The following is a 16,098-nucleotide window of genomic DNA, read 5'->3' as shown; positions in this document are numbered from 1 at the left end:
TAAGATTTAATCTAAATCTACCCTCCTTCAGGAAGAGCCACAGTCCCTGGCTGGGACCATCACAGGGTATGGGCAGCACAGGTCATGAGCACAACCATGGTTTCACATCAATTATGGCTGCACTACATCGGTCTTGCCTAGCTGAGATGGCATCTTTCTAGCTGCCTAGAAAGAATGGAGAAACCAACAAAGATGAGACTGCAACAGGATCTGTGGGTTGCCAGCTACACCCCATGAGATCACTGCTCCCTCAAAGCCAGAAAAGAAATCATTTTACAAGACAATTCCTATGGCTGCTGAAGCAGAGAGGATGGAAGCCTGAAGTCAGAGCTTTTCTCCAAGGGAAGGACCTTTCTCAGCTTACTTCCCTGGGAGCAGGCTATGCCCTGGGCTGTCATCTGACCCAGGCTAGGAAGAGACTCATTGTCATGGAGAACTGCCCATCCCAGGCATGGCCTTGGCATTTACAGGGGAGTGGGGACTCTCAGGGTGGGACCAGCTGGCTAATTGCCTTTGTCTTCCTCCTCCTTCAATGGGGTCATCACAGTAAATCCCCAAATCCCATGACAAAAGCCCTGCTGCTCTTAAGTGCCTTTCATTAAACTCAATCCTCTTGCCCTCCCTCTCCCCAGGTTTGCTAAAAGAAGAGTTTCTTTTAATGACAAAAGGACACCTAAAAGGCTGCCATTAGCTCATTCACTTGGCTCCTCTCTGCAGACAAGGTGTCTATTTGCTGAAATCTACTCTCAAGTGTCCCATGGGCAGGCAGCTTTATCATGAGTACATCAGCCTTCGGGGTGCTGTGTCCACAGGAGGGGCTGCAGCCCCTGGTTCCAGCTAAAGGGGGAACTTTCTGTGGAGGGAGAGGGCTTTGGTGCTGGCAGGACCGGGGCACTGAGGACTGTTAGATCTGCCAAATCCTCTCTAGAGCCCACGACCATCCCCTTGGATCTGCTTTGGCAGGTTCTGGCTATGCCACCCCGATCCAGTGTGGCAGGAGCCACACTGTGGCAGGAGCCCACTCCACATAGTGAGTGGCAGGAGCTGAGCCATGGGATATTTGCTGAGGACATCCTGCCAGAGGATGACCACATGGAAACATAAATTTGTCACTGATTTGGGATCTTCAGGAGCAAACGGTCATGGGTACTGTCTGCAGAAACATAAAGCTGACAGAAGTGGCAGAGGATAAACCCTGGAATAAATCTGGTGGGAGAACATAAACTGAACACATGCAAGTGTCCCACATTGGCCCCCTGCTTGCTCAGGTCTGACCATGGGCAAGTGGAGAAGAGAGGTGCAATGGTCACTTTTAGATAAGTGGTTTAACAGCTCCTGGCTTACTTAAGGATTAGCTGTCAGTCTAAAGGTGTTGGGTATCCCTCCACTGTTTTTCGACTAAACTCAGCAGTCAAAATCCAAATAAAGCTGTTCCACACCAGACTGGACTGAACCCAAGCAGGACAAGATTGTCCACATCAGCTTAGGACTATGGCAGTCTGCCTTTTCCCTCCCATTATCACCACCACCACATCACCTGAGATGAAATAAAAAAAAATCAAGACATGGAGGAATTACCCCTACAGCCAGGCAGATGGTATCTGTGCTGGGAAGGGGGGGGGATGAGGAAGGAGCTGCCACCCACCCATTGGTCTCAGCTATTGCACAAAGTGCTGGGGAAAGCATTTGGTCATGATCCCAAACACATGGAAGTCATCTGACATTTCATCACAGCTTCATGATATTTTGGATCAGGCCAATGGTCTGGTCTTGCAGCACTACCCTGTATGCTCTGCAGGTAGCCAGTGGAGAGGTGCTGGGTTACATGGCCAAAAATCTTGTCTTCTGAACAGCCTTAAGGGATGGCCTTAACATCATGGCAGATGTGTTTGTGTTAAACAGCTGCAATTTCATGCTTAACTTCATTATTGATGCTACATTCCTCATGGAGTTATTTATATTTATGCTCTCTGGTTGCACACAGCACCCAACACCCATGCAAAAGCAAGAATTGGGAGGGGACAGTTTTGCATAGGGGCTGCTCTAGGATAGAATCTCCTTCCCCAGTGGGATGAATCAGGAAGGAATCCCAGCAGAGGGCTCAGCCTGGCCCCACTACCTGACTGCTCCCACTTCTCCACTCTCCTGCCATTTTAAGCAGGTGCAATTGAAAAACTCTTTTGCAAAACCAGGATAAGGCAGCAGTCAAGCTCAGATCTTGTACCTCCAGCTACTTAGCACCCTGCTGGAACCAGCTCCGTTTCTCTTACTTTTGCAAGCTTTTATCTTTATTTTTTTTCACTAAACCAGGCTGGAAAAGGACAGTTGTAATTCAGATCACTGCCAAAAGCAAACAAAAAAGCACAGAGTGCCCACTCCACATAGTGAGACTATGAGAGGCTGCAAATCAGCCTCAGCTCTGTCTCCTTTGGGCCCAGAGCAGATTTTTTCTAACTGCGCAGATGAAATTGTTCATAAATCTTTTCCCCTTTTATCCCAAACCACGAGAAAGCAAAACCTGTCTCCCACAGAGTTTTAAAATACCTCAAAGGTACTCAGGAACCACCAGGCAAAAATCTAACAATTGTTAACGTTTTATTCCCAACAGCTGTTCAGTCTGAAAAGTTTCATTGATACACTAAAAACCAAAAACAAAACCAACAAAAAATTCAAAACAAATAAAAAGAAGGGGAAACCAAGTAAAATAAACTTTAACAAAGTTTAAAACACATTATAAATAAGTACAGCTCCAGAGCATAATTTACAAATATAAAACCACATAGAAACATATGTACAGAAGAGTTACATTACGTACAAATATGTATAAAAATAACCCAGTGTTTACTCTCGTGCTAAAGCTGCATGGCTAGACTTATCTTTGGTACTAAGCTGGGGGAAAAAGATTGTTTTACAAAACACAGCCCTGGCTGTACAATATGCCATACACAGGAAGACCAGAGCGAACCCCTGTGGGTTTTGAGGAGGTTTTGGGTGGGTGTTTACCCAGAGTATTCCCCTCCCCGTGCACTGCACATTGCAGGTTCAGGGCAGAAAGCAAGGGCTTACAGAGGCAATTGCTGGCAGAAGAGGTGTTTAGTACATTGTACAAGGCACTTCATAAGAAATCTCTTCATTTTTTTTTTTCCTGTTCTCTTCTAAGACTCACTGGATGTCTACACTCGGCTCTTTCTCGATACCGCTTTATGGTTACAGATTTTAAACTTCTTATTCTACATTCAGGAGCAGAAACCTCTGAAAACATTAACTTAGTTTGCTTCCGTCTGTAGAATTTAGACAGCAAGCATCTAAACCACCTAACGTTTTCCAAGATAGAGAAAAGACTTTGCCTTCTGCTGGTGTTTAAGGGGTGTTCTTATTTTGAAAGGTGAGAAGATCTGTCTTCCTGGAAGAATTCCTGGGAAGCGTCCGCTTTGAAATGCTGATAGCAAAAGCATAAGGGTCCTCTGTGCTGCCAAACACACCTGCAACTCCCATACCCTTTGCAGTGCTGGCCACCCGACTGCCCCAGCATCCTACACCTCCGTCCCATCCCGGGTGTAGATGAGGCTGTTAACTGTGAAGTTGTAGTAGTGGTTGTACTGGGCTCCCTGGCTGCTGCTGCTGGGATGGAAGGAGCTGTAGTAAGCGGGGGAAGGTCCCGCAACCCGCTGCAGCTGGTCTGGAGAAGGCACCTCCTGTGAAGAGCTGCTGGAAGGGGTGAAAGTGCCACTGCTCAGCTGTCCAGCAGAGAAGTTCCTGTGATGCAGGTCACTGCCCAGCCCCCCTGTCAGGCGGCTGCCTCCACCGCTCAGGGAGCTCATGCCGCTGAAGAAGGTGCTGAGGCAGCTGGGGGTGGATGAAATGATACTGGAGGGAGAGGAGCTTTTTGGATGGTCTCTGGAAGAAGGCGAGGGGTCCAGCTCTGGGGGTGGGCTGTTTCCACACGGTTTGCCTGTGACTGGGATGGGTCTCTCTTCCTCAGCCTTCAGACCCCCCAGGGAGGAGGCTGCGGACGCGGTCGCGGGGGCATTGGGCTCAGAGCGCCGCTTGCGTTTGCGACGGAAGTTCCCGTTGTCAAACATCTTCTCACAGTTGGGATCTAAGGTCCAGTAGTTTCCCTTTCCTGGTGGAAAACAGGAGAAACAACAGAGAAAGTGAGCTTCTGTGACAGTGAGCCCCACCACAGACAGACCGGTGATATCTGTCGTTCCTGATCACCACAGAACCAACAGCTCTTCCACACCTGCTCCTCCAGTACAAAGATCCAAAATCTGGCTTCAAGGACACCATCACCTCCACCCCTCTGACACTCTCAGGCCACATGGGGGAACAGAACCTCCCTATCACAGACCATAAACCCCCCTGGAGGATCTGCACCTCTACTTGGTGCGTGTTGCTCTACTTGGTCCCGTTGCTCTGGCTGCCTCACAGCAAGCAGGGGCACCTGCAGCCACCTCAGCAGGGGTGACAAGGTGATGCCCATGCCTTGGCCCTTCTCATTAGAGCTGGCAGGCAGGTGAGCTGGTGCACCCAGGTACCCCGAGGGCACAGCAGACCAGCAGCGCTGAGCCGCGGGGGCTGCAGAGAAGCTGCCCCACGACTTAGTGCGAGAGGGTTCTGGTGGCATTAAATGTCCCCACGCACTTCTACAGAAGGAGTCACCCCACAACGTACTGCCAAAAGCCCCACAACAGCACGTCCCCTCTTTGCCGGCCCGGGCAGGCACCTTCTGAGTGCCTCCACCCACTCCCGGGTACCAGCTGTGCCCCGGGGCCGGGCCGGCGAGCGGCGGGCAGGGAGGGAGCCGTGAATCACGGCCCAAGGAGCCGGGCCTTGCACAACCGGCACTCCCAGGCTCAGCCCACCCGGCCAGCCCGGCATGGGGGGGACGCGTTCTGCCCACAGTGCCCGGCTTGAGGGACCAAGGGAGAGCGGTCTTTTCACAGCGCCAGCCCCGAGGGGACAAGCGAGCCTGGTCTCCTCTTGTCACCGGCCCCGAGGGGACAAGGAAGCTTAGTCTCCTCTCAGCGCCCGGTCTCCTCGCAACGTCTTGCTTGCGGGTACAAAGGAGCCCGGAGCACTCGTGTCACCAGCCCCGAGGGGACCCGGGAGGCCAGTTTCCTCACAGTGACAGGCTTGAGGGGTCCACGAGAGCCCGGTCTCCTCGGAGCGGCCGCCCAGAGGGACCAAAGGAGCCCGAAATCCCCTCGGCGAACCGGCCCCGAGGGGACAAAGGAGCCCGGTCTCCTCACAGCGCCGGCCCCGACGGCACAAGGGAGCCCGGATTCCTCGTAAAGCCCTGCTAGAGGGGACAAGGGACCCGCCGGACAAGGGGACAGCTGTCACCCGCTCTCCTCACCGGGGTGAGGGGTGCGCCCGCCGCTCTCCCCAATCCCATCCCGCCCTCCCGCCCGGCCCGGCGGTCTCACCGGGGTCGTCCTCGTCGCGGGGCACCTTGCGGAAGCAGTCGTTGAGGCTGAGGTTGTGGCGGATGCTGTTCTGCCATCCCGCCTTGCTGCGCTTGTAGAAGGGGAAGTTCTCGGCCACGTACTGGTAGATGTGGCTGAGGGTGAGCTTCCTCTCCGGAGCGCTCTGGATGGCCATGGCGATCAGAGCTGAGTAAGAGTAAGGCGGCCTCACCAGCTTCAGCAGCTCCTCCTGGCTGGCCAGGCTCAGCCAGCTCAGCTCCGCGCCTCCCGCCGACGGCGACCCGGGGGCCGAGGGGGAGCCCACCAGCTGCCCGCCCCGAGAGCAGCCGTACGAGGCCGGCGGCAGGAAAGGAGCGGCGGCGGCGGCAGCGGAGCCGGGGGGACCCTGCAGGTAGGGCGCGGGGCTGTTCATGCCCCACAGGTACCCGGCGTTGGCGGGGGCCCCGTAGTCCCCCAGCGCGTATCCGCCCGCCCGCTGCCCCGAGGAGGCGGCGGCGGCTGCAGCGGCTGCGGCAGCGGCGGCGGCGGCGGCAGCGGCGCCGGGCGGGTGGAGGCTGGGCTGGGGGTAGACGCTGAAGTTCTCGCTGCAGTACACCGCCATGTCGGGGGCTTCCTGGGCGCTGCGGGGCTGCGGGGGCGCGGGGGCGGCCGCCGGCGCCGAAGCTCTGGGCTGCGCCTGCTGCAACTCACCGGCGCTCATAATCCCTGGCCATGCAGGGCGGCCGGCGCTCCCCCCCGCTCCCGTCCTCTCCCGCGGACAGACCCCCCCCTCCCCCCCGCCGCCCCGGTGGCCCCAGACCAAAAAATCCCGGGGGGCTGCGGCGCGGCTCCCCTTATAGGCGCTGCCGTCAACCCGGGGCTGGGCGGGCGGCGGCGGCGCGCAGGGAGCAGCCAGTAGCGCGGCTCCGCGGCGGGGAGGGGGGCGGAGGGGGGCAAGGCCGAGCCCCAAAACCGGCGATGGGGGAGGGACCGGCGGGGGAGCTGCCGAAGGCGCCAGGGATTTGGCTCCCGGCAGCGCGGGGGCAGCATCACCGACCCTGCCCCACCACATCCCGTGGGGATTGTCCCCCGCCCTTCCCTCCCCGGGAATGTCTCTCCGTACTGCCCCGGAGCTGCCCGGCCGCCCCCTCCCCTGGGGGCTCTCCTCTCGAGGAGATCCGAACTCCCTTTCCCACCGGTGCGATCGTCCCAGATCCCTTCGGCCCCGAAACCGGCCCCGAGATTGAGGTCTAGGGGAGATCAGCATCGCTGCGGTTGCCCCGACGGGAGCGCGAAGGGTGAAATTCGCTAGAACTCTTATTTTGGTATAATTTTGCCGCCCGTCTCACAGTAGCCTGAGATCGCAGCTAATTAGCTTTGGATAAGGAATAGCCCGAAATTAAACAAACAAACAAACAAACAACATCGGCGTGTTCGCTCGCATTGAGGGAGGAAAGGGGCTGGCGGTCGCCGGGTACGATTTAATGAATAAAAGTTGATTTTCGCCTTCCTGTTTCGGGGAGAGTTTAAAGGAAAGCGCATCCTTTTGCAGAGATAAAAAAAAAAACCTCTCGGTATTCCCGAGGATCCTGCCACCCTGGAGTTTACACGAAAACCGGCAAATCCGGGGCAAAAACGCATGATCGGACCAGCACGTATAACAAGAAAAATGCGGTCAAGGGTGCGGGAGAGGTTACAGAGTCCACCAGTCGCTAAGAAGATGTAAATCTTCGTAAATTGAACGGCATTGTTATTCAGCCTTCTGCTGGTAAAAATGCCTAAAAATCCCCTTTCCAGGTACAGATGCGAATCGTTCTTCCAGGGTTGCAAGCGCTGGGTGTCTTGATTTGACATCAGGATTTTGGGGAAGTGAGGACCGTTTGGGAAAAGTCTTGGCATTCTATGTCTTCGATAAAATAGTTAAAAATGCACATGTGAAACGGAATCGGGGCAGCTTTCCCAGGCTACCTTCAATCCCAAATCTTCATCCCTCGTGTGATCTAAGCAGGGCTACAATAACTGGAGGATTTTCACCAACGTATTTCGTTTTAAAATAAGTGGACAGGCATTTTGGAGACAGTGAATCACTTAAAAGTGAATGTGATAAAGAATTACGATTTTGATTTTCTTCCTTTAATGATAAGGGAAGGTGTTTGGTTTTTTGTTTTTTAGTGTTTTGGGGTTTTTTTGCAGGGGGTTGGAATTTTGGTTTTGTTATATTTTTTTCCTTTTAAATTTTTTTTTTCTTTTCTGTTGATATTTTGTTTCTGTTGCTGCTGCTGATTTTATTTTGAATATTTTGGGGAAAGAGCTTGCTGCGTTTATTTGTATAGACAGAACAACAGAAGAAAATTTTACGTTGTGTTTTTCAAGGTGCAATTTCCCTTTTGAGCTTCCTTGCCTTTATTATTTATAACAGCTTCGCATCTCTTTGGAGAAGGGTCACACTGGAAAATACTAATTTGAAGTCTGACCGGACAAGAGGCATCTAAACCAAGCAGTTTATGCGGGAATCCCAGCTAGAAAAGGCATCCGAAGTACAAGGAGCAGGTAGATGTTTAAAAAACAACTTCTCTCTGTGTTTAAAGGGCTAAGGCGTAAATGTTATTAAAATTACAACAAATCTGTGTTTATCCATTTGTTGAAAACCCCCACGATCTTTGCAGGAGGGAGAGGAGCAGTCGGTGGTGTCGCCGTATCACTCGAAATTGCGATTTTTCTTCAGGAAATTCTGTATTTGGGCAAAAGCAGAGCCATCTAGAGGAACAGCCCGGCAAGGCAGTTTCCCTCAGAGGTACGGTGTGTTGCTTTTGAGTTTTCTTTAGTTGATCTCTCTGCTTCCAACAGAGGAAACGGGTGGGAAAATCATGATGAAATAGCTGTAATAATAACGCGTGTCCTCAGAAAACTCCAGCTTGCTTTATCAAATGGCAAAGAATGTGAAACAAAAACATCATTAGAGGGGTTGTTACATAGCAGGGATGGCACAGATATGCAAACCAACACTTAAAGTGTGGAGACAATAAAGCTTTGATGGTGTGATGGCTGCAAAAATGTTTAATTTTCCCAATGCACTTATCCTGCAAGCAGCACAGGGAATCGTCTGCTCTCACTACAAACCTGTTGCTCTTCCCTTCTGCCAAGGCATGAGGGGAGCAGCACGAGGAGATCCAGCCCTCTGCCTCCCTGCTTTCCAAACACTGATTCTTTCCAGGGAGGTCTGGGAGACTTTCACCTTTCAGAAATGCACCAAGAAGCTGGCAAGCGAGGTGCCGAAATGCAAACCAGGAGTCGCTGTCAGGGTAAGAGTCTGAAGCTTCTGTCCATCACTGGGAGAAGATTTGGGACTGGGCTTCAGCAACATTGTGAAGTTACTGTATTAATGAGTTGCTGGGAGATTTGTTAGCCTTGGGATTAAGAGTGTGGCATGAAGTGTGCCAGGCAGAGGAGCCCATGGCACTTGGGAGTCAGGGCTGAGCAGTATCCATCTGTGGCTATGTGTGAACCTCTCCAGCCAGCTGCCTTTGGAAGTGCTTCAAGACTCCCTTAAGAAAAATGTTGCTGGAGAGCAAGGTGCTGTCCTTGCCTTGTGCTAGGCACACCATTCACTTTGGGTGCCATGCTTGTCCTTGTCACACGTGTGGCAAGTGGTTTTCTCCCTGCTAGGAAGATGCTGTCTTTGCCTCTAAGGCTCTGGTCCTCCGAACGTGTAGGTACAAGCTTAACTTCCCTGCTGTGAACCTCAGGTGTGTACAGCTGAACATGGAAACCTGAAAATGCTTCAGACCTGAGCACCCAGCCCTGCAGTGGGAACTGGTACCTGCACTCTCTCTCCGTTGGCCAGGCATGGCACAGGGAAAGGGTTGGAAGACTGGGATGTAATAATCCATCTCGGCCACTTTACCAGTAGGAGAGAGACCAGGATGACTGCAATGGCTCCAAACTGCTGCAGTGAAGCAGGAAGCACAGGTTTGGTTTGTTTTGGCTGTTTTTGCAATGTAAGTCTCACTTTCTCCCTAGGGCTGGCAAGAGGCAAGGCAGTAACTCAATGGTCCACATATAAAAGAATTCTTCACGTGCAGATTGTACCTTTGTCCAGAGTCATCAGTGATATGGGGAATGAGTTCTTCTGAGTTCTTCATCCTCCTTCCCAAGAAAGGAGAATTATCTGTTTTCTCTCAGCAGTCCAGGACCTTGGCTCAATTCTCAAGAGTGTCAAGAAATTGACTAAGAACAATTCAAATTAAATTTACACTGTACAACCATTCCCTGGTTTACAGCTAAGCCTATTCCTTACTAGACTGGACACTTTTTACTCATTAGTATGCTCTAAGAAAGACTACTTTTTCACTCACTCTCTGATTTTTCCTGTAAATGGGTATTAGAGAGAGGATATCTGATGGTGTGCTATAGGTGTTTCCTTGCCATGAATTTGGGAAGTGTTCTGTGTACGTGTATACAGGTTGAACTAATCTTTATCCCTTACCTAAGGAGAATAATGCATATTCTTCCCTCTCTGTATCTAGTCATCTATTGGACTGAAGTTCTGGAGATCAAATTTTGCCAACTTACCTTATGATAAGATCAGAGGTTTTTAAATCTTTCTTGATTTTTCAGAGCCTGCAACATTTCCTGAGGAGGTGTCCTCATTCCACGATTTTTCAGGCTACCAACAACAGCCTTGGTTTGGTTTTGTTTCTCCTTCATGATCTCCGTGAAAGCACCGCAGGCTGCAGGCTGAGGGTTACTTTTTGGAATAGGAAATATTTTCCTGCTGTGTTTAAATGGTGCTGAACACGATGGAGCCACTGTCAAAAAGCAAAGAATACACAAGCCATAGTTACTCCACAACTTCAGGGTGTTTTGAGCCAACATCATTGCTGGAAGAAGCAGTTCTGCTCTGTGTCCACTTCTGGCAGATTTTTCTGGCTGCTGTGCTCACACGAGTGTTTCTGTGGCTGCAGACTGGAGCACTGATCCAGGTCAAGAGTAACACCCTCTTCTCAATCCTTTTTTTTTTTTTTTTTTAGTCTCCTTTTTTTACCTCCTCCAGGTTAGTTTTAGCCTGGGCCTGCCTGGCCCTTTACTGAAGAGGAGCTTGTTAGCCACTGATTAGGTGAAGTTTGCTAAAAGCTTCATTGCTTGTAACCTCTGTAAACTCCCCAGAGCTGTGGAACACCTTGGGAGTGACACAACCTCAAATAAGAATCTCAAGAGTTTCTGGGGACAAGGGGCTGGGCCAGGCTACAGCAATGCAGTGTATCAGAAGTGTTTTTACCAAAACTGGGCAAGAACCCTGACTTCTGGGTTTTTTTGGGGGGAAGAGAAACCTGATGGGAGACAGAAGGAAGACAACTCTTTGTAGGTGGATTAAGCACTTGCTTCAGGTGTTTGGAAGCATGTTTGCAGAAGCTCTTATGGCCCTGCATTCCTTCTGCTTCTTGTTGGGTTTACAATTAATAAAAAGGATTTTAAAATCCCCACTCTGATCCCACAGGTTTAATCCTTCTCTGTTCTGTATTTTTTTCAAAACTAAAAAATGTCCACTATGAGATGTGACTAACTTGATACTATCAGGTGGTGTCTTTTCTGGGAGAAGTGTTAAGCAGGGAGCTTTATGCTTCCTGCTTAAAGGTAGAAGCTGACCTGGTCTGAAATAAAGCAACATCTTTGTGTTTTTCTTATTTTTTTGGTGTGTAATGGTTGACATAGAGCTTGGCTCTCTGGACTGGTTGTCCTATAGTGATAGGGACACTGCCCTGGAATAAGTAATGGTAGTAGAAAAACAAGATAAATTTATGGTCTGATGAGGTAAAAATAAATGAAGCTATTAGGAGGTAAAGGTGGTAGATGCCATGACAACTACCACAAGAAAACAGAGGAGTAATAAATTGATATTTCGTTTTCATGCTTGTCTGTGGGAGAAAATCAGGTAGGGCTTAGTAGGTATTAGTAGGGGGCTCAGGTAGGTATTAGTATCAGGGGCTGTTGGAAGAGCATTTTGGCCTCCACTAATAACTGGGGATTTGTTAAATAGCAATTGGTGAAAAGACATACCCTGAGCAGGAGAACCCAGAGCTGGGCAAAAGTTAAATAGTCAAGGAGAATTGGTTTAAAGAGCAAGGCAGCACTAAAACATTCTTATAAAAAGGTCAAATCAGGAAGGCCTATCATAAGAGATGCTAAGGACAGAGAACAAGTGGACTCTCCACATCACTGAGGTTGAGGAGAGCTCCCTGCTCTCAGAAAGGGACAGACTGAAGAGCTGGATGAGATATTACAGAAGTCTTTACAGAAAACCAATCAAGAGATGAAGACATTCTCAGTGGTTGGGAGATTATAACATTTCAGGAGCAGGATGACAACGAGGATCTTGCTGGCAGAGGCAGCAAAGAAGGTTCAGGAGACTGAAGAATTTGAGGGACTGAGAATGGATCAGTGGTGCTGTAGTATGTAGATTGGCATAGCAGTGTGTCAGTCATATGTTATCAGGAAATAAAGGATCCCCTAAACAAGGAAAAGTGGATCACAGTAAGCAAATTCCCATGAGGATGACCTTTCAAAAAGCAAATTCCTCACTGTGTCCCTAGCTGGAGGATTCAGAAGGTAGATTCAGTTTCCACAATGCATGAGGGACAGTACAGGAAAACCAGTGCAAGAGGCTGGTCAGTGGCAATTTGGAGATATCAAGAGCTGCAGTTGCACAATTTCAAGAAGTCATTTGCCCTGGTATGTTGCAATAGGTGTGCAGAGTGTCCTGGGGCTATATGATATGTGTAAGAAGCTGCTGAAAAAACATTATGAAGAGGTGAGGTCAGCAGTCCTGGTCAAGAGCAAGCTGAACAACTGGTTCAGCACAGTGACTGGTAGCAGACAGGGTGACTTGATAATTCACAGAACTGCCTGTAGAAAGTGAAGGATGGAGTCACCAAAGACTTTTGGCAAAGTCAGACAAGGAGATCAAGAGCCTGAGGATGTTCACATATTCAGTGGTGGTGCCAGTTCATGAGGTGATGCCCCATGAGGAGTGCTGGAAATCAAACCTTGGTGTGAACCAAAGATCAGGAGGAAAGGGAGAACGGATGAGAACTACACAGACAGGTAGCAGCTGGGTGGACGAGATGGACAGCCCCGTTTATCTGAGAAATTTCACCACACAGGTCAGCAACAGATCTCTCCCCAGAGATCTGAAGGAGCTGGTGCACATGGGCGTAGAACATCTGAAACAGTCATGAGAAAGCCCAGGCAAATCATGTCAGAAAAATCAGATTACTCAGTATGTCCCTGTCCGTGATCCATGTTCAAAGACATGGATTGTCAGGAAGACTAAATAAAAAAAGGCAGCTGGTGTTTGCAATGGATTGTTACAGATTGTGAGGCCATGTCAAAAATAGAGCAGTCAGCAGTGGGATTTACAAAAGTGACAGTCACCTGTGTGAATAAACCCTGCCTGCTGGCTGGCTGCATAATCACTTCCAAGATACCCTGCTCTGGTTTCTGGTAAAGGGAAGAGGATTAAGATGCTGATGGTAAGAGAAACTAGACTGCTGGTGTTCATTTTGATTCATTTTTTCTTTATGATTTTCTCAGCAGAGCTGTGGACCCCTGCATACTGAATTCACATGTACCTTTTTAAGCTGCCACTTCCAAATTTTCCTTCATAGACCTTTTGGGACTCTAGTCCGTGGCCCTGAAGGGGAGGACAGTGTAAAAGATGAATCTGTGTTTGCTGAACACAGTGGAGTGCTCAAGAAGGACATATAACTGTCCTCTATGGTCATTAGTCTGTGGAATAAAAAAATAAAGGGGAAACTTTTCTGAAAGACAAAGGAATTGAGAGGGAAAAGGGACAAAGAGAAGATTTATGTATGGAGCACTTTCAAGTTCATCCTTGAGCAACAAAGCCACTTTGAGTTTCCAAACCCTGGACTTGCAACACCAGATCACTTTATTGGGCCAGGCAGACAGCCCTGCCAGACAACAACCAGCAGCAAACCTGCAGAAGAAAATCCAACTCAAATTTCCACACTCTCCTCTTGACGAGTAATCTGGTTCTTTCCAAGTCGGGAGGTTTCTGCAGAGCAGAGAATTCACATTGTGTAGCCCCAAAGTTTTGGATGGGATCCCTAAAAAAAAAAAAAAAAAAAAAAAATCCTAAAATGTGCAGGATGGAGAGGACCAGATGATTTAATCTGGGCTGTAGGAAGGATGAGTGAGATAGAGGTGATTGAGCAGCATCAAAGGGTGACAATCAATTTGAATTTCCCCAGAAGTGATGTTGATGCCTGTGTTGCTTCTCCCCGTGCTTTTTCTTTAATTAAATACTGAATGTTCCATTAGCAGTTGGAATAACATGCTGTTCTGGGGGAAAAGAAAACCCAAGTAATCCCTTTATCTGCTAAAATAGATGATTTCTAGTAGATTAAACAATGGCCTTTCAGCTACCAGAGCATAGTTCAGGCCATAATTGAAGTCCTCTCCTTGGCCTCTCCTGGGTCCCTCGCAGCCAGCAGTCCGTAGAGCCCCATCAGCAGAGATAACCTTGGTGACTCTTGTCTGCAGTGAGTGTTTCTGCAGATGAGGAGATTAGTCAGAGATAAAGCATATTACCTGAAAATAATAAGTGATTATGGTCCCGGACTGTCTCTCCACATTCATTTCATCCTGGTTAACCCTTGCAAAACTGGCTGCTGGGAGGGTTTAGTTCTTTAAGGAGGAGGAGGGAGGATGCAGGAAGGTTTCCCCTGTGTGAGTGGAAAAGGAGAAATTTCACCTTTTCTTTTCTCTTCCTTGCCCTGGATGGAGATTTCTGGGCATGGCAGGAGGCACTTGGCTCCTTGCCTTGCTTCAGCCTGTGTTCCACGGAGGAGCTGTGCTTTGCCCATGTCCTTGCAAGGTGCCATCACCCCTACCTCCCCATGCTCGTCAGCTGGAAGCTGCAGGGTCTTTAAACTCCCTTGCAAGTTATCTACCATTTACTTGAAAGCAACGTGGAAAAATACTGGATGCCCAGCACATACATGCTGGCTGTATTTCCAGTGCTGCATGAAACAGGACTGGGTCATGGGCCCAGCAAGAGACCTGCAGTAGTCCAGCTGTTAAATTATTAGTGTGGTCCAGGCATGTTTTGGGGTTAACAGCACTCTCCCATGCCCAGGCATGGCTCAGAGGCTATAAACTTCTCAGTGGGCAGTTTCCATGGGACCAACCAGTCTGCTATGGGGAGTGCTGGCAGGGCTCTGTGGATGTGAGTTCAGGGCCAAAGAACAGTCCTTGGTATTTTTTCCGGGAGGAACTCCTCTTGACAGCACATTTACAGCTTTCATACTCATTCATTGACAGGAGATTCAGAGAAATACAAAAACCTCCCAAGGTTTTTACAGTAGTTTTGCAACATGCCTAGGAGGGAAAAAAATGAACATATTGGGGTTTTTTTTTTTGTAGAAAATGAAGTCGGTTACCTACATAGGATGGAGAGAAGAAATGTAAAAGAACACTTGGGTTGAAGAAATGCCTTGAAAACTTTCTGTGATATTGCTGTTGCTATCAGTGCTGGGTGTGAGCTCCTACACTGCAGAAAGCAAGTGTCCTGGTGGGAAGATCCTTGCCTTGCTCTCCCTGCAAATATTAAAGGTGAAGTCCTGGCCCTGCTCGAGTTTTGTTAACAACCTCACTGGGACCACTGCCATTTCATTCATAAAAGGCATCTTCCCAGCTCTGGTGCCATTACAGCATCCTCTGTCTGTCATCGGGCTGGGCTCTGTGAGTGAGGGACGAGCGGGCTCATCCTTCTTCCTCTAAATGCCCCATCAGCCTCTCCCCTGAAAACTGTAAATAAAGGCCGCTGGGGATAGCTTTTCTGCTTGACCCCTCACCTGAAATGAAAATAAAGGTGACTGAATTTCATCCTGATGTGGAGCTCCTTCCCGGGCTGGCTCTTTCCCCTAGCTGTTGACAGTTACCTGCCAAGCCTCACGGTTACCTTTGATTTTGCTGTAATGACACCTCAGTACTTAGGCTGGCTCTGGGACTGTAATCCTCTCTGCAGCCTTAACCAATTTATGGGGTAACCTGAGACCAAGCTCCTGCTTCCCCACGATTTTGCCTCTTGTTAACCCTCACTGAAGGTATCAACAAACTAAATGCAAAGGGTTTATTTTATTGCATGCCCAGGGTTGGCAAATATCTGCATGCACGGAAAGCTCTGCTTTTAGCAGCTTGCTGCATGCCTTTGCCACGTTAAAACTGCACAGTATTTTAGTTTCTCAAAGTGTTATACCAAAACAAAGACTTTGCTAGCATAAACCAGGCAGCACTCCAAGGAGCTGTTAAGAGCAGAAGTGAGGATTCAGCAAAGTGGGATTTATCCACCGTTTTGCCACAGATTTTCTGTGTGATCTGCAGCCTGTGTTGTCTCAGTGCTTCGTCTTAAAATCCTTCAAGTCAAAGTCTTTTATCTATCTTGTGTGTTTAGACTCAGCTCTTCAGGGCCAGGTTTTTTTTTTTTGTTTGCATAACAGCTTTTATAATAACTCTCCCCTGATCTTCAGAGGACCTACCTGTGTGTGTGTAACACACTTACAAAAGAGCAGTCTCAGCTTCATCACAGTGATCTGTCCTGGCATTAGAGGAGGACTTGAGTCCCATCCCCTGCTCCCTAACCTGTTTTATTTGGCTTTTCTGAAGGAAA

General features: G+C 49.2%; 1 protein-coding gene across 1 annotated transcript; it reads right to left on the bottom strand.

The window, feature by feature from the left end:
* Positions 1-3,435: 3,435 nt before the first annotated feature.
* On the bottom strand, positions 3,436-6,200 carry FOXI3 (forkhead box I3). The gene is made up of 2 exons (XM_071753220.1): positions 5,430-6,200; positions 3,436-4,123 (listed from the first exon to the last, which is right to left on the bottom strand). Exons 1-2 carry the CDS (start codon positions 6,127-6,129, stop codon positions 3,534-3,536), a joined length of 1,290 nt encoding a protein of 429 aa, XP_071609321.1. The 5' UTR covers positions 6,130-6,200; the 3' UTR covers positions 3,436-3,533.
* Between the last annotated feature and the right edge of the window lie 9,898 nt (positions 6,201-16,098).

Source organism: Heliangelus exortis, chromosome 10 (assembly GCF_036169615.1).
Source record: "Heliangelus exortis chromosome 10, bHelExo1.hap1, whole genome shotgun sequence".
Classification (NCBI taxonomy): Eukaryota; Metazoa; Chordata; class Aves; order Apodiformes; family Trochilidae; genus Heliangelus; species Heliangelus exortis.
This window is presented reverse-complemented; position numbering and strand designations above follow the sequence as displayed.